At 43.3% G+C, this 19,334-nt stretch overlaps 1 protein-coding gene across 8 annotated transcripts; it reads right to left on the bottom strand.

The window, feature by feature from the left end:
* Positions 1-468: 468 nt before the first annotated feature.
* On the bottom strand, positions 469-15,537 carry brd2 (bromodomain containing 2). 8 transcript variants are annotated; one of them, XM_014177080.3, is made up of 12 exons: positions 15,124-15,537; positions 10,013-10,319; positions 9,552-9,689; positions 9,071-9,218; positions 7,648-7,838; positions 6,933-7,400; positions 6,477-6,605; positions 4,729-4,935; positions 4,080-4,348; positions 3,595-3,920; positions 3,233-3,361; positions 469-1,990 (listed from the first exon to the last, which is right to left on the bottom strand). In XM_014177080.3, exons 2-12 carry the CDS (start codon positions 10,280-10,282, stop codon positions 1,869-1,871), a joined length of 2,397 nt encoding a protein of 798 aa, XP_014032555.3. In that variant the 5' UTR covers positions 10,283-10,319; positions 15,124-15,537; the 3' UTR covers positions 469-1,868. The 8 variants fall into 8 exon arrangements, with proteins under 8 accessions (XP_014032555.3, XP_014032552.3, XP_014032550.3 ...); XM_014177077.3 differs by lacking the exon at positions 15,124-15,537 and adding an exon at positions 13,473-15,112 and having other exon boundaries at positions 469-1,987; XM_014177075.3 differs by lacking the exon at positions 15,124-15,537 and adding an exon at positions 13,473-15,111.
* Positions 15,538-19,334: the final 3,797 nt, after the last annotated feature.

Genomic DNA, 19,334 nt, shown 5'->3' with positions numbered 1-19,334 from the left:
AAAAAATCAGTTCAGTACCTCAGAATATCAAATAATACATATACCACTTCTGCTAAACGCACTACGAGCAAAGAAATGGTCACTACAATCTTCTTCCCAAATCAGATTTAGCTAAATTGAAGACAAAAAAAAATATTCAGCTGTCAAAATGTTAAAAGGCCAAGTTGTTAAAATAAATAGTGTGGTTTTGTGCCATAAAACTTTGTTATTGCAACGCTACGGGAATCAGACCTGGGGGACAGAAGGACGGCATGTAACCACCCCACTGAACCTTACTAAGATACCATCTACAAAAATATATTTTTCCCACCGATAAAATTAACTCTCAAAATCTAATCATTGTGCATTACTCATGCAAGTTAAAATGTCTTGCAAAAGAGATGTGGCCATTTCAGTAGTCTGTAGACTTCACTTGACACATCCTGGACATATCCAATTGACAGTGAACAAAACGAGGGAAGAATCTAGTTGTGGGTGTGGGTAATGCTGAGTGGAGAGATGTCCTCACAATTTATTTGCAGATTGGTCACAAGATAGAAACAGGTCATTTACAGAGTGAAACGTCGGAAAAAAGTTAGTTCACGTAAACCATTTGTGTACCACGGACAACGCTCTCAAGCTGTAGAAGTACATGCGTATGTTGCAGTCTTGATGCTCTTCAGTTTCTTCATGTATACTGAACCAAGGTGCTTTACAATGCAGAATTATTTCAAACGCCTGCATCAACAAGATGAGAAACTAAGCAGGGCTGTGTTTACTGTGCGAGGCCGTGCCACTCTCTCTCTCTCTCACACACACACACTTTTCCTTCTAATTCCTTGTCATAAAACAGTTAATCTAAAGACAGCCTGTCCACACCTTTACTTTATCCCCACATTTGGGGATTCCTTAAAATTCTTCTTTATAAAAGAAAAATAGATATTTATATATTTGTACATAGTATATACACAAAGCATGGAGAGAAAGACATAGTACGAGATGATCCCAGAGTTCTGGACTATCTATCCTCCTCGCTTTCTAGAGCCAGTAGGGATCCTGCCATCTTTCTAGAGCCAGTAGAGATCCTGCCATCTTGAGATCCTGCCATCTTTCTAGAGCCAGTAGAGATCCTGCCATCTTGAGATCCTGCCATCTTTCTAGAGCCAGTAGAGATCCTGCCATCTTGAGATCCTGCCATCTTTCTAGAGCCAGTAGGGATCCTGCCATCTTGAGATCCTGCCATCTTTCTAGAGCCAGTAGAGATCCTGCCATCTTTCTAGAGCCAGTAGGGATCCTGCCATCTTGAGATCCTGCCATCTTTCTAGAGCCAGTAGAGATCCTGCCATCTTTCTAGAGCCAGTAGAGATCCTGCCATCTTGAGATCCTGCCATCTTTCTAGAGCCAGTAGGGATCCTGCCATTTTTCTAGAGTCAGTAGAGATCCTGCCATCTTTCTAGAGCCAGTAGATATCCTGCCATCTTTCTAGAGCCAGTAGAGATCCTGCCATCTTTCTAGAGCCAGTAGAGATCCTGCCATCTTTCTAGAGCCAGTAGAGATCCTGCCATCTTTCTAGAGCCAGTAGAGATCCTGCCATCTTTCTAGAGCCAGTAGAGATCCTGCCATCTTTCTAGAGCCAGTAGAGATCCTGCCATCGGCTCTTTTTCCTATGAGACGGCGCATCATCTATGTCAACCCTCTAGGTTTCTAGGGCAATGAAAAAAAGTCTCTCTCCATCCACTTCTGTTGGAACTGGATTCTCTCAACACATCTCTATCTTTTTTAATTCCGGGTCAGTTCTGACTATAGTCTGACCCGCCTGCAGCTCTGTTGGCAGTCCTGCTCTGTCCTGTCTGGGGTTCATTGGCTCAATGCCCATCCCTCTGGAGCTTTCAGTCCGAGTCACTGGTGTCAGAGGAGGACGAGGAAGAAGAGGAGGAAGAGTCTGAGCTAGAGCTGCTGGCGCTGAGGCGAGACGCTACGGCGTGGGGCTCCACTGCACTGGGCTTCTCTGCTGAGAGAGAGACACCGATACACACAGGGTCAAACACTTGGAATATAACGTTAAGACAACCCACACATTTTACACAGGCCTGAGCTGACCTCTTCCACTATGAAGGTGGATAGGGCCATACATAAGAGAACATGTATTTTAAATAAATTTTGGCTTGTAGTTCCACATCTCTGTGAATGCTCTGAAAGTATACTGAACAAAAATATAAAACGCAACAATTTCAAAGATTTTAAAGATAAAGTTCATATAAGGAAATCAGGCAATTTAAATGAATTCATTAGGCCCTAATCAATGGATTGCATGACTTATATACAGATAGATATGCATCTGTTGGTCAGACACCTTCAAAAAACAAAATCAGAACACCAGACAATATCTGGTGTGACCAACATCTGCCTCATGCAGTGAGCATCCCAAACATGTCTGGTGAGTATGCAGGCCATGGAAGAACTAGGACATTTTCAGCTTCCAGGAATTGTGTACAGATCCTTGCAACAAGGCTCCTTGCATTATCATGCTGAAACATGAGGTGATGGCGGCAGATGAATGGCATGACAATGGCCTCAGGATCTCGTCACGGTATCTCTGTGCATTCAAATTCCCACCGATAAAATGCAATTGTGTTCGTTGTCAACAGCTTATGCCCGTCCATACCATAACCCCACCAGTCACAATGGGGCACTCTGTTCACAACGTTGACATCAGCAAACCGCTCGCCCACAAGACGCCATACACGTGGTCTGCGGTAAATTCTCTAAAATGACGTTGAAGGCGGCTTTATGGTTGAGAAATGAACATTCAATTCTCTGGCAACAGCTCTGATGGACATTCCTGCAGTCAGCATACCAAACGCACGGGGTCTAAAAACTTGAGACATCTGTGGCATTGTGTTGTGTGACAAATTGCACATTTTAGAGTGGCCTTTTATTGTCCCCAGCACAAGGTGCACCTGTGTAATGATCATGCTGTTTAATCGGTTTCTTGATATGCCACACCTGTCAAATGGATGGATTATCTTGGCAAAGGAGAAATCCTCACTAACAGGAATGCAAAAACACATTTGTGTACAACATTTAAGAGATAAGCTTTTTGTGCTTATGGAACAGTTCTGGGATCTTCCATTTCAGCTCGTGAAACATGGGACCGACGCTTTACATGTTGCGTTTCTATTTTTGTTCAGGGTAGTTGCCATGTCTGCTGTGTCTATTCTTTGGACACTGACGCAGATGTATTCTGACTCACCTTTGGTTTTCTGAGGCTTCTTGCCAGAGTTGAGCTGCCCGCTGACATCCAGCAGCCTCTGCTCCAGTTCCAACTGCTTCTCCAGAGCCAGCTCCTCCCGGGACTTCCCTGCTCCACCTTTCTTCCCTACTAACAGAGAGGAGACCAGGGGGTTAGATGATGCAATGTCTGCATTCACCAACTGATCCAATAAACAGAGACTAAGTCACTATGATGCTACCCAGTGAAACCCATGAAATTTGTATGACATTTGAGTGAAATTGTGACATGAAAGCCCTATGGTTGCGCCCATCCTGGACACTTAGGGACCAGAGAACATTTGGGGGGGAAAGGTCCGGCGCTACACAGGAAAGCTCCCTCACCGTAGGGTTTGCGAGGCTTCTTGCGGAGGCAGGTCATGACGTAACGTTCCAGCTCGCGCAGCGTGGACGGCTTGAGCGTCTCAAAGTCGATCTCGATCTCCTCTGGGTTGGTGTCGCGCAGCGAAGGCTCGCGCGCCTGGATGATGTGAACCACGCGGCCCAGCTTCTCCCCGGGCAGCTTGTTGATGTCCAGGCTGAGCTGGCGCTTCTCGTCGTAGCTCATGGGCGACACCTCGTCTTCCTCCTCGGAGTCGTAGTGGGGGAGCATGGCGGCGGCGCTCATCTGGTGCATGCTGAGCGTCACCGCCTGAGACTTCTTGGAGGACCTGAGCGTGAGAGTGTGATTTAATGATTCAAGCCTGAAGGTAAACAGTTTGCTTTTGTCAGGAATAGTTTTTGGGAATGGTTATAGTATGGAGTAAATAAATCATATTATGACAGATGTTAAAATCGCTAGACACCACTTGCCAGTAGAGGGAACTCACTTGCTCTTGTTGCTCTTCTTGCCAGTGCTCCTCTTGCCCTGTGTGGAGCCTCCTTTGCTGCTCTTGGGTGTCTTCGTCATCTTCGGCGTCTTGGTGACCTTGGGCATTTTAGCCGGCCGAATGGGTATATCCTCTTCAACTGGTATCCGGCTTCCCCGATGCTTCTCGGGCCTCTTCTTCTTCTTCTTGTCCTTCTTCTCTTTCTTCCTCTTAGGCTTGACGACGGGGCCCTGGGAGAGGGCTGCCAATTGCTCATGAACTGCTTTCAGCTGATGGGACCATGGAGAGGACACGGTCAGTGACTGTTGTGGCAAACACTTCCAGCTCAGGTTTACATAAATCATTTTGTATTTAAAAAGTGAAATATATATATATATATACACACTGTGGATCTTTTTTTTAATTACCTGCACTTTCTTGATTTTTCTGACAACTACATTATTGAAGAAAAATGTATTACTACAACAGATATGTGGTTGTCTCATCTAGCTGGTTTAAGACGAGCGCACTAACAGTAAGTCGCTCTGGATAAGAGCGTCTGCTAAATCACTAAAATGTAATGGAACTTTGTGATGTAACGTAGTCTGAATGTTGATGTGTGCGCGTATGTTTGTGGTGTTGCGGTGGGCGCAGGGCTGGGTCAGTCTACCTGTGTACACACCTGTTCCTGCAGCTCGGCCAGGCGGTGTGCTCGCTCCTCCTCGCTGTCCGAGCTGGGGCTGCTGTCGCTCTCGCTGCTGGGGTCACTCTCAGACGAGGACGAGGAGGAAGATGAAGATGAGGAGTGCCCACCCATGGAAGCGGGAGGGGCCGCAGGCTCGTCGGGCATCTTGGCAAAGCAGAACTCAAAGACGTCCTGGCGAGAGAGGAAGATATCAGCTGTACGATACTACTGCTCAAAGGCATAGAAACGCAGCCAAGAAAAGACATCTCCATGCTTAACCTGTTGGGTCTAGGGGGCAGCATTTGCACGTCTGGATAAAAAAAATGTACCCGATTTAATCTGGTTACTAATCCTACCCAGTAACTAGAATATGCATATACTTATTATATATGGATAGAAAACACTCTAAAGTTTCTAAAACTGTTTGAATGGTGTCTGTGAGTATAACAGAACTCATTTGGCAGGCAAAACCCTGAGACATTTTCTGACAGGAAGTGGATACCTGATGTGTTGTATTGACTTTAAACCTATCCCATTGAAAAACACAGGGGCTTAGGAATATTTTGGCACTTCCTATTGCTTCCACTAGATGTCTCCAGCCTTTACAAAGTGTTTTGAGTCTTCTGGAGGGAGATCTGACCGAACAAGAGCCATGGAACGATGATGTCCCATTAGACACCTGGCGCGCGAGTTCATGTTGGGTACCCTCGTTCCAATACGTTATAAAAGAGTATGCATTCGTCCACCTTGAATATTATTCATGTTCTGGTTAAAAAAGGCCCTAATGATTTATGCTATACAACGTTTGACATGTTTGAACGAACGGAAATATATTTTTTCCCCTCGTTCATGACGAGAAGTCCGGCTGGCTTACATCATGTGCTAACGAGACGGAGATTTTTGGACATAAATGATGAGCTTTTTTGAACAAAACTACATTCGTTATGGACCTGTGATACCTGGAAGTGACATCTGATGAAGAGAATCAAAGGTAATGGATTATTTACATAGTATTTTCGATTTTAGATCTCCCCAACATGACGTCTAGTCTGTATCGCAACGCGTATTTTTCTGGGCGCAGTGCTCAGATTATTGCAAAGTGTGATTTCCCAGTAAGGTTATTTTTAAATCTGGCAAGTTGATTGCGTTCAAGAGATGTACATCTATAATTCTTTAAATGACAATATAATATTTTACCAATGTTTTCTAATTTTAATTATTTAATTTGTGACGCTGACTTGACTGCCGGTTATTGGAGGGAAACGATTTCCTCAACATCAATGCCATAGTAAAACGCTGTTTTTGGATATAAATATGAACTTGATAGAACTAAAAATGCATGCATTGTCTAACATAATGTCCTAGGAGTGTCATCTGATGGAGATTGTAAAAGGTTAGTGCATCATTTTAGCTGGTTTTATGGTTTTGGTGACCCTGTCTTTGACTTGACAAAACATTACACACAACTCTTGTAAATGTACTGTCCTAACATACTCTAAATTTATGCTTTCGCCGTAAAACCTTTTTGAAATCGTAAAACGTGGTTAGATTAAGGAGATGTTTATCTTTCAAATGGTGTAAAATAGTTGTATTTTTGAAAAATTTGAATTTTGACATTTATTTGGATTCAAATTTGCCGCTCTTGAAATGCACCTGCTGTTGATGGAGTGCACCACGGGTGGCACGCTAGCGTCCCACCTAGCCCCAAGAGGTTAAAATGTGTTGACCCGTACCTGTAGTTTGCGTGCCATGGCTACCACGTCATGGTCTGGAGGGTTGTACTTGTAGCAGTTAGAGTACATTATCCTCACGTCGCCGGCAAACTGCTGGGCATCCCGGTACTCTCGACTGTCCATTTTCCTCTGCAGAGGGAGAGTGAAGGAGGTTAATATCACAGATTTACTGACCGTCTACCTTCACGGTGCTTGATGCAGCTCTGATATACAGCCCTTACCTAGGGTCCATTGTGTGAGGATTACAAACAGGCTGTGTGGTGGAGCACAGGAGGCTGCTGAGGGGAGGACGGCTCATAGCCATGGCCAGAACAGAGCAAATGGAACGGAATCAAACACCTGGAAATCATGTTTGATGTATTTGATTCCGTTCCACTGATTCCGCTCCAGTCCTTACCACGAGCCCGTCCTCCCCAATAAGGTGCCACCGGCCTCCTGTGGTGGTGAGGCATGTACCTTGATGGTGCTGAGGTCCATGGGCTGCTTGATGATGTCGTGGTAGTCGTGTAGGCCCAGCATGGAGGCGTCCACTGGTTTGTAAAAGGGCCAGGCGTACGCTGCGTGCTTCTTGGACAGCAGCTCTTTGAGAATCCCGTTGCAGTACCGGAGCTGCTGGCCCAGTTTGCCGCGCCGCACCGGCTGGAGCTGCACAGAATCCGGCAGGTCCTTTTTCGGGGGCTTGATAGGGCGCCCACTGACTCCCCGTCTCCCTGCAGGTGCTTTGGTGCCCGCCGTGCCTCTGCCGCGGCCCATACCAATACCCATGCCGAGCCCCAAGCCATGGCCTACCCCCAGCGAGGTGAGTGTCAACGGGGAGTCGGGCCCGCCGGCCATGCCCATGCCAATCCCGCCAACGCCAACGGTGATGGGCATGGCCATGGTGGTGGGGGTGGTGGTGTCTGCTTTCCGCTTCACTCCCTTTTTCTGTTGGGAGACAAGAGACACAGGAGCTCTAGTCATTGGCTGAAAGCTTACCATTTTGGATAACAGGCCAAGAAAATAAATATATTTCTTTAAAAACACACAAAAAGAAAAGACGATGTCAGATGATGTCGCCAATTTCCTGCTAACATTGTTGCAGTAGGTGCTCTAAAGTAGCACAAACATTTGCATGGCCATCAGGTAAATTGTATAACAACTTTGTAGTTTAGGGGGTAAGTGAACACTGCACCTTGGCTGTGGGCTGTGTGGGGGATAAGCCTAGCATAGCAGGAGTACTGTGGAGGGTGAGAGGTAGGCTCTTGGCCAGGAGCGTCTGTGGGGGGGTGGAGAGCAGCGACTCTGGGGTGTCCGGCGTGGGGGGAGAGTATGCGGACTGGGACACTGCCGGGACCTGGTGAGCAGTCGTCACTCCTCCTGGTACTGAGGCAAATGAAGGGGAAAAGGTAGTTACGCATGGGAGTTCACACGTATTCATGTGGTCCTGTGTCGCTGAGTTGGTAAAACCTGGCGCTTGTAACATCAAGGATTGTGGGTTTGACTCCCGATAGAGACGCCCATAACAACAATGTATGCATCACTAGATCGCTTTAGATAAAAACATCTGCTAAATGGCATATTATATGATATATAGATTGATATGTAGATAGATATACACGTAGATATTATTCATATTCACATTATCTGACAGAGAGAGCCAATATCAAACACATTTCCCCAAAACAACCACACAAACAGAATCACACACATTCATTAACCACACACAAACATAATCACACACATTCATTAACCACACACAAACATAATCACACACATTCATTAACCACACACAAACAGAATCACACACATTCATTAACCACACACAAACAGAATCACACACATTCATTAACCACACACAAACATAACCACACACAAACAGAATCACACACATTCATTAACCACACACAAACATAATCACACACATTCATTAACCACACACAAACATAATCACACACATTCATTAACCACACACAAACAGAATCACACACATTCATTAACCACACACAAACAGAATCACACACATTCATTAACCACACACAAACAGAATCACACACATTCATTAACCACACACAAACAGAATCACACACATTCATTAACCACACACAAACAGAATCACACACATTCATTAACCACACACAAACAGAATCACACACATTCATTAACCACACACAAACAGAATCACACACATTCATTAACCACACACAAACAGAATCACACACATTCATTAACCACACACAAACAGAATCACACACATTCATTAACCACACACAAACAGAATCACACACATTCATTAACCACACACAAACAGAATCACACACATTCATTAACCACACACAAACAGAATCACACACATTCATTAACCACACACAAACAGAATCACACACATTCATTAACCACACACAAACAGAATCACACACATTCATTAACCACACACAAACAGAATCACACACATTCATTAACCACACACAAACAGAATCACACACATTCATTAACCACACACAAACAGAATCACACACATTCATTAACCACACACAAACAGAATCACACACATTCATTAACCACACACAAACAGAATCACACAAACCCCCACCCCTCCATGCTCCCCTGGTGCTCACCTGTGGCCCTGCGTCCTCTGCCTGGCTTGCCCGGTTTGCCTCGTGGTGGTGGAGGGGGCAGTTCTATCTCCTCCTGGGGCATCTGGGCAACCTTCTGAAGGAAAGCTTTCTCCAGGGACTGGGCCATCAGAACAATATCATCTGTTGGCTGGGAGACAGTCACCATGGAAAAGCGTTACCCGGCTGGAGATTACATGTAGGGCACATAACTTCTCAAAATAGGATGTGAGATCAGCGTCATCTCCATCAGAAAAGATGATATCTTTAGACAGTTTATAAGACTGGGTTTATTAGTGCCGTATCTCTGACAGTTTCCAGAGACGTCAAATATAAATAGATAATACGATGTCGAGCTTTTAAACGCAAATGGCGTTTTGACTCCCTCTAGTGTCCAGCCAGTAGCCTCAGTTGGTCAATGGCTCATTTATGACAGGGAAAATGTTAACTGTGGTTACAGCATTTGTGTCTCACATACACACACCTTATTGTAGATGTAGCAGTTGGTGAACATGGTGTTGAAGTCCTGCATGCACTCGCTGGCGCTGCGGTAGTAGTTGTTCTCCAGGCGGCGCTTGATGGTCCCCATGTCCATGGGCTGTTTGATGATCTTGTGATAGTCCTGAGGCAGAGAGGAGCACGTTGACTTAACACTGCCGTGCTAATAATAAATAAACAGAGCTCTCCACGCCTATTCAGCGCTGTATTGTCTGTAAGCTTGGAAGAAAGGCTTTTAGAAAACTTTGAGAAGTTCCCAACCTAACATAAAAATATTCGAAATACCTTAGTTCTATTTACTTCTGAAAACTGTGACATCCTAATGGGCAAATAGGATTAAATAACACTATTTGATTATCTATCGAGAAATATCCGCTGTCCGTCAGAGTTTGGCTAAGGTACAATGTGACTGGCCTCTCTGGAACAGTGGCTTGCAGGGACACTCACAGGCAGGCTGAGCTTGGAGGCGTCCACAGGCTCATGGAAGGGCCATGCGAAGTGATGCCTCCACAGGTACTTCATCATGGCTCTCTGGAGGAACTGCAGCTGGTTGGTGGCGCGGCCCTGCCGGTTCGTGTCGTGCACTAGGGGCCGTGGTGACCCAGAGGGGGGAGCTTGCCCGTGGGGGAGCAACGGCGGGCCCTCGAATCCCTCGAACAGCAATGATGGTTTCCGGATGCGCTTTCCGGGGCCCGGCGGGCCATGCTCCATCGCCATGATGCCATGCAGGCCTACGTCGACCCCGCCCAGGGAGCTGTTGACGGAAAGGGAGGAGGGAATAAGCATAGAGCAATGGGGCACAAAGAAAAATGGGGAGGTGGAGAAAGGACAAGGTATTAGGATGACGCTGCAGCCCTCATTGAACAAGCCTTCTACTTAGCTAGCCCACTCGAAACATCTTAAATGAGGACAGGTTAGCAAAAAATATCCAGTCAACAGCGACTAATGCCTTCTCTCACCATGATTCCGTTTCAATTGAGCTTTGAGTCACAACTGCCTCATCGGCATTGACAGAAACTAAAGTACTAGCCAGACTACCAGTACTCACAGGCTGTAGGAAATATTATATATATATATGGGTGTGGTTTCAGGAGTTCTTAGACAGCTGGCATCGGGCAGGCATTTGTGAGGTTCACCAAGTAGCCAAAAAGCTTACGCAATACACCACGACAAGGATGTAAGGGTATATTTAGCTTTGAGCGGTAGTTTGCATTGTTACACCATGAACCCTTTGACTGTTGAAACCTTTCTGTTGGCTGTGGTTTAGTGCCCCTGGCTGATAATATCTGTGGGTAAGTGGTCTCAATGGAAACAGTGTTATCTGTTGAAACTGTGATAAGAGGATGGCTGGACATACACAGCAACAGTTATGTCACTTTATGTTCGGTATGAGTATAACATGTTACATACAAACAGCCTGTTAAATGAAACGGTGGATTTAATGGAATGCAGTGACCATTATACTGGTGATATGATCCCGTAGTCCTGCCATTAAACACCCAGACGCTTAGAGGGGAGCAATGTTATAGAAATGGGGGAAGACAACACCTCCATGCGTTTAACTGCCCATTTCTCGTCTCCCTGGCAACGAAGCTAACATTATAAAACATGGTAACTAGAACCTACCCCCCACCAACAAAGTACAAGTCCACAGTCAATTGTGGTTTGTGCATCTAGCATTGTGATAGATACAACACGTGTTTTAACCAGAATCATAAATGGAGGGGCTCAAGAGTGCAGTGATCAATTCACTCAGATCACAAGTGACCCTACCTAACCCTGTTCAAATGCCCCATTGACAAAAATGAGCTGATTTATTTACATACACCATAACTGAGTTTTTATAGACTAGTGAAACTGTGCAAAAAGCTTGTATTCATATTCCATGCCTTGTGAACATTAACTATGTGTATTGAAAGGTGCACTGTTTCTCGGCAATTAGAAGCCACTTATGGCCAAATACTCTTGGTCTCTTCATAATTGCTATCAGGAATTAACTTCCTCTATACGGACAATCTAAAATAATATGGAAAATGTTCCAGTGATGCAACTGGGTGACATGTCTTGTTGTGCTTACATAAGATAGCGAACAGGGCTTGGTCCTCAAGATGAACTGACCAATTTTGAAAAAGTTCATATCAAAAAGCCCATTACCAACCACTCTATACTGTAGGCTGCGTCTACATGTCCCCTTCACTCAGACTAGATCAGTAGAGCTGCATCTTCCTCATAAGTGAACACCAGAGACTACTCAACCAGAATTTTATATTCACCTGTAACTTACCTTCACACGAACACAAACAAATAACTGATGCAGACAGTGCCCATTACATAACCTACGTGGAAGCCATGCTGTAGTGACTTGCTCCATTACCAACTCTACAAAATGAAGACTGTTTCAGAGTTTCTTGAATGAAGACATGGGTTTTGTAGCCTATGATGACCGTGACAATCCAAGTCACAGATATCCCCTCCCTTCTACTCATAGCTTAATATCAGCTGGTATTCAAATGATACAAGTAGGAAAAGACATTTGACATTTAGTGTACTTTATTACTTTCAAATACATAAAACACTTACATCACTGACACTTGTCAGCAACAAAAACATCAACATGAGCTACATCTCCTTTAAAAAAGTAATGTTTGGGAAAGGGAAGTCTGTACTAACCACAACATTATCTAATGTACATTTTACTTGAATGGTTACAAAAGAAAGTAGATGTCTTAATATTTTCAAGGTTTGGTGACTGGAAAGGTAGTGAGTGGATTGTGAGGCCATTGCTAGGACCTGATGGGAAACTATTCCCATCCAACAGTTAGATACTTGACTTGCACATGCTGATTAAAAACCATTGCAATGCCCCGGAGTTAGGCTGAAATTATATGACGGCTAAATGATCAGCACTATCCATAACCGTGATGCAGCCATGACATGTGACGTTTACCACCCTGTTCGCCAAATATATCCCTCTCCATCCAAAAACAGGAGAACGAGACTCGCCAAATATTTCAAACCAGTAGTTAGTTACCAACCCAGCTCACCTCGTCTACCAAACCAGAGTCACCGCTACGTTAGTTCTACTCAAATACATTGGTGATGCAGTAGGTAGCTACATTAGCAAGTAACTTACTGTTATGCGACTACGAAAACAGCTCAGTTAACTTTCTTAGCTTTCACTCGACGAGACGAGCTTTCAATGGCTAACGTAAGGAAAACAATCATGGCTATACTATATTCTTATATCCTTTAGTTTGCCAACTTCGAGTTAACGGAAAATAGCTAACTACCAGAGTAGACTTCCCGGTGAGCAATGACCGTCTGCTAGTTAGTAGCCTAGCCGTAAATTAGCTAGCTAACTAACACCGCAAACTTAGCGGTGCCAGTTACCGAGCAATAATATGCCCACCAAACAATCACAATGTGAAAGAACTTCGCTAACATGCCAACATTCACCCAGCCATTAACAGTTAGTTAACCAACAGGAAGAGAAAATAAAGAGCGATAGACAGTTATGCTCGTGTAAATCCAGTTTAGCGATATCACCAACTAACGTTAGTTCGCTTGTTATCATGCCAGATGGGCTAGGCAATCCTACTACCGCAAGGACTAGCTGCTCGAGACGCTGGGAAGATGGCGTCGGTGCAGTACGATTTAAACGACAGGCGTCCCAAATAATGATTGTCATATTTTGCAGATTGACAGTGGTCACATCCTGACAATTGTCCAATATTGTTTTTTGTTGCAAAATTATACAAACGCTCTATGCCGACTGAGCAGTCTTGGTTTAACACTTTCGGTGAACATGTCGGTAATCAGAAAGCATCTGTTTATAAGTGAATACTATTCCTAATGCAACAATATGCTTTCAGATCGCAAACTTAAATTCAATTAGCCCGATCGGTACCTGTCATGGGGCGGGTTTATGGCCGTCTCCATCGCGATGGATCCGGATTCTGTTTAAATACCAATATTCAAGTTCCTGTTTTGCCCGTCCTTTCCTCCAGCCCCCACCGAATCCAACTGATCACTGCTTCAGCGAAATGGCATCTCTCGTCTATGCCCGACAATTTATAGACCAACCATGCATTCTATTGGATACGGAATATAAGACTACGCCCTATGGTTTTCTATTCGCAGTTGAACATGTCAACCAGAGTAACCACACCTCCAAACACCATTTGTTTTCCTATATGCTTCCCATCCAACCTATTCGCATAATGTTATTATCAATCAAACTACATTCGCAATATTACTGGCTAGACCTCCCAGCACTCCAAATGTGTACATTGATTGGTTATTTTACGTAGTCTATTACGAAATGCGACATCCAACAACCCGCCCTTTCGCTTATCAAATTACATTACGTCAGCGTGGGCAAGGCAACGATAATGATTGGTCGCTGAACCTCTAGCGCGAACTTCCAGAGTGAACAGAAAGCAAGCCATTGGTTAGCGAGTTCGGTCGCACGTATCTATCAGATGCCAAATGTAGGCCGAGCGCTTAAAAACATTTCTTTTCGAGTAGCCGCATTTTGGTTGTGTTTACGGAGCGCCATCTTGAAGTGTACACGAGCTTGACTGTGCATACATGAGATGGTGTCACAAAATGTACAAGTAATACCACTCCCTGCGTTGGATCAAAAAGGGCGATGATCATAACGCCTAGTTCCAAACAGCGTGCTGTCTGACCTAACTACATATTTTACCAGGAATCATTTCTGACAAGAAAGGCTACCATTATCCGAGGCCTACTAATGTAAGAACTCAACCATGGCCTGACATACTATTAATAGCGCAACATTTGGACAAAATAGCTTAACTCACACTGAAGCTGAGGTTTTAAATGCAAAGGAAATTGCCCTCCATGGAATGACACAGCAATTCTCTCAACTCTTGCTGAAATGGTTATCAAATGAGATAAGATTTACTTTTAAAAGGCCCTTCAAGCAAAGGTCGCAACTGTTAAGAATTTTAGCGCAAAGTTGCTCATCTTCAATAACACCCAAGTAGGCCGCATTCACGATTTGAACATTTCAACTAAATCATAACTATAAAGCTTCAAATCTTCAACAGTAGCTGTCCAGAGAAAACCCAAACCAGCTAACGTTTGTTATATCTACATTTAACTTATACAACTAAATCCCCAACCAGTTCCTATCATACCAAGAAACTCATTCGACCAAGTCCAACAAACTAGAGTATACTGGATTATCAGCACAATGCCAACCTTCGACAAAAAGAAACTCGTAAAAGTAGTTTTAAAAGCTCTACAAAATGGTTCCCAAACGATAATACCCATCCCCCACACCAAGGTTACACGTTCTCTTCAATGTCACGCCACTAAATCCTCGCCATTTTCAATATATACGGACAAAAAGTATACATTTGAAAGCTTCTAAATACAACGAAACTTGAATTAAACCATACATTAATATTTGTCTTAATCTTGAGTAAATACCAACAAAAATAGTTTGCTAATTGACTCCCAGGGTTACATAAAACTTAACTATTAAAAATCTCATTTTGTAAATCCATTATGCAAAGTAAAAACTTTACTTCAAAATTCTCCTTGTCCTCCATCACGACACTTTTTTTTTTCAACACATTTCCCTCAAACATGTCCGACTTCTTCATCATTCTCGGGGTGGGGGAAGGGAAGTCATGTGATGAATAAGCTCATGGCAAAACGTTTGCCAAAAAATGTCTAGGCTACACACTCACTACCCCAGGAAAAAAAGATATTGACGTATCCAGAAATTGTCATCTTGCCGTTACAAATCATATTCTTTGTCCACATGTTGCTGTATAAAAGTTAATTCGACCATATTGTTGATAACTTGGCGAAATCCTGAACAAAGGGCACGCTTTCGAGTATCAAAGCGTTGCTCCAATTGGACAAACCCAAACCACGTGGTGCGTATTGGATTGATTGAAACGTTTCCTTGACAAAACTGCAGTAATCCATGCAAGCGGACAACATACATTTCCAGCATCGACACGACCCTTATATTTGTTATAACTGCAGGTCTTCTCTTGACAAAGTTTATATTTTGGTTACCAGCGTAGTGGCTGCCACTGCGACAGCAAAAGCAAGCTGCTGCGCATGCGTAAAATATGGGCGAGCCAGTGGAAAGTGGGATATTGCCTCTATACAGAGTAGACTCTGTTCTAAGGTCCGTTTTCCATTTGGAGAAGGCAGAGAAGTTTCGTTAGGACCTGGAGATGGTATCTGATTGTAGATCTGTGGTCACTCATGCAACTTCTACCTTCAGCTCTTATGAAGATTATTATCAGATTAGTATTTGTAATGTATTGAAAATGTAAAATAAAATGTTTGAAAGAAAGAAAATTTGAATTCAAGTAACACTAGGCTAAACATTAGATCATTTCGGAAAAATTATTGTGGGTAGTTGTTTAAGACACAAGATCATATAGTATATTGGGAATTTATTTAATCTCCAAACTACAAAGACATTTTCATTGTTATCTTGCCACGATGTTGCCGCAACCTCACGTCTACAGCATATCAGGTCAGTAGGCCTATGCACCACACACTGACATATTTGGGGGATATTCTGGCCAACTTGAGGTGGCCATCGCTGTGTCGTTAATGATCTAATCAGGCTTCCAACAGAGAACAAGCTGTCCTTTGTGCTTTCTCAGGACTTGACAAATGGATAGGCCTTGCTGCTGAAGTTGTATGCTCGCACCCCACCCTCAGTTCACAGCGCTCACTCAAGAGGAAGACGTCTCTGAGTCACCAAAGCATTCGGTGGATGAGCCCTGTTACATGATGATTTGGCCAGCAGGGGAAGTGGTTGCTAGGGAAGCTCTCTCCATCACGACTGGCAAGCCATCCTTGGCAACATCCCCCTTGACAACTGACAACGCAAGCAGAGTAGTGTGGAAATACAAGGGAAGGTACAATATGGCTCGCCAGTTCATGGCTATGGAAAATTATTTTCCTAACTTGCATTTGTTGAGCAGACCCTCTCTCCTTCCTTTCACATTCTATGTATACCATGAACAATTAGCATTATGGCATAAATGTTATAACTTGATTGAATACCTAATAAAACGTGGGCTAGTAGGCCTTCTAACTTTATTTATTTGGTCCCTCAGCTCCCTTGCATTAACTGACTGTTTGTGGCTGTGTATAATAAAATAGCTGGAATGGAAATATTAGGCCTACTGTCATTGTACCAATGTTTTTCCTACTCCACACCTACTGTACTTTGCAGTGCTCTATGTTCATCAGGGAAGCTCATCAGGCAGAAGCGCCTGTAGCATAGCAGACCCAGAGTGGCCAAGGGAGGTGATAGGTGGGAAGAAGGAGGACCCATGATTGTACAAAAACAATGTATTGCAGATGCAGGATTTCAGGAAACATGGCTTGTCTCGAAAACAGTTGTCCATAGCACCAACATTCAGGATGCGAAAACTCACAAAAATGACAGATGACGGTGAGTCTAAAGACTAGCCTCTCAATAGGGTTCCTACTGTAGCTAAGACTAGGCCTAACCCTTTTGCAGTTCTAGACAGAGCCTAACTATCTCCTTACTGGGACTAAAGAGAGTATACCAGGACAGCAGATATCAACTGCCTGTAGTCAGAGGAGGCCGGTGGGAGGAGCTATGGGAGGACAGGCTCATTGTAATGGCTGGATTGGAATTAATGGAGCGGAGTCAACTGTGTGGTTTCCATATGTTTTATACCGTTCCATTAATTCCATTCCAGCCATTACAATTAGCCCATCCTCCTATAGCTCCTCCCACCAGCCTCCTCTGCTGTGCATACAGGACACAACAAACGTCCTGTGGAGCACATTGTAAAATGATATTCAACCCTGAGCTGAGAGAAAAGGACAGCATTCATCCCTTTTTTCCTCAACCCTACCCACACTTATTAACCAATGAGAATGAGCATTTGATTAGAATAACTTACATTTATTAATTAGACCAGGTAACACTGTGGAAAACATGATTTAAGTTAATTGCATTCATTAGTTTAAATTGCCATATTTAGTCATACTTTAGTTTAAAAATACAGAGCTACAGTACATCAAATAGAACATAACACATGGGTGAACTACACGCTAATTATGTAACTCACCACACCTAGCTTCCACCTGCGCAACCAACTCGGTAGCAAACAATTAAGATCAGGAACACCTAAACGTGTAGATAGTGCACTTTGTCCAAACCACACAACCACACACATTTTTAGGTAATATTGAAATACATTTTAAAGACCTTTTAAAATGGTGATGAAGCCAGTCTAAGGCTGCCTCATCACAGAGACCCTAAGTGAGATTTGGTTGGGGTGGCCCAGCAACCTCACAAGCAAAACATTTTAGATAACTGGCTAGACTACCTTACCTGGCAATCTAGAAAATGTTAGCTGACATGTTAGCTGACATTGAGTGACTGCCAGTGACTGACATAATAAGTGGAACATTTCGAAATTGCAACTTGTGTATTCTAATTTCTAACTTTTAACAGTAAATTGAGACTCCAACTGAATTCCTAAATATTTTTTTTACTTAGCGGGCCAAACCAAACACCCGCAGGCCCCAGTTTGGTCGACCCTGCTCTATGTGTTGTTTTGACAACCCTGTATTTTAAACATGGTTCTGTCCTAATGCCAGCACAAACAGTGTGCCTGTCAAATTGAAAAGCCTCAAGTGCAAATTAAACCTACTCCTAAAAAGCATGCCCAATGGAGAATCTCTATTGAAAGTGATTTTAAGTACGGGAATAGACTTAACCTGGATCCCCAAAACCAGCCATGTGTCTGAAACATGGGCTCAAACTCTAATTCTAATTTAGAACTAATTGATACTCAAATTACATTAAATATATGTAGTGCTGCACGGTTTGTACAAATGTGTCCAGGCTTCTAAAACAGCTGTGTAATAATGCATTCATGCTCTCAAAAGGAAGGCAGCATCTAAGAATGATGATTAGCATCGGAATAGAAGTGGGTGCTTCCCTCAGAAGGTTACTCCAAGGAGTAGAACACTCAGGGTTCAGAGTGTTCTTGGAACAGACACGGTTCACTAAAGCTTTTTCAAAGAGTAACTATTTAACAGTGTTGGGGAGTAGTGAAATACATCTAGTTCAACTAGTAATTGAACTATATTTTGCTGTAGCTTGGTGGTAGTTGAACTAAAATCAAATCTTTGTAGTGTTTTCAGTAGTTAATTACTTTTTTTGCCATGTAACACACTACCTTTTTTTTTGCAAAGAATTCCCTTTCCTTTTCAGCATCAAACCTGCCTAATTCTCACTTGAAACATAGCTTGTGTGTTAAATCGCCTAAATTACACATTCTGTTAACATTGACGCCAGAGTGATCTACTCTTGCAATTTGTAATCTATGACATTTCAGATTTAGATATGATAATTTATCACAAAGTATTTTGGATGTAGTGAAAATAAATAAATACAATATAAATGTAGGACAAATCACACATCACAACAAGAGAGACAACACAACACTACATAAAGAGAGACCTAAAGACAACAACATAGCAAGGCAGAAACACATGACAACACAGCATGGTAGCAACACAAAATGACAACAACATGGTAGCAGCACAAAACACAGTACAAACATTATTGGGCACAGACAACAGCACACAGGGCAAGAAGGTAGAGACAACAATACATCACACAAAGCAGCCACAACTGAATGATGTCAGATCACTTCTGTGTTTGAGTCAGTGCACTGGTCTGGTCAATGATTGATTTCTTGGGTGGAGCTTA

The sequence above is a fragment of the Salmo salar genome, chromosome 27 (assembly GCF_965601325.2).
Source record: "Salmo salar chromosome 27, fSalSal1, whole genome shotgun sequence".
Taxonomy (NCBI): domain Eukaryota; kingdom Metazoa; phylum Chordata; class Actinopteri; order Salmoniformes; family Salmonidae; genus Salmo; species Salmo salar.
The sequence above is the reverse complement of the archived record's forward strand: the minus strand, read 5'-3'. Positions and strand labels throughout refer to the sequence as shown.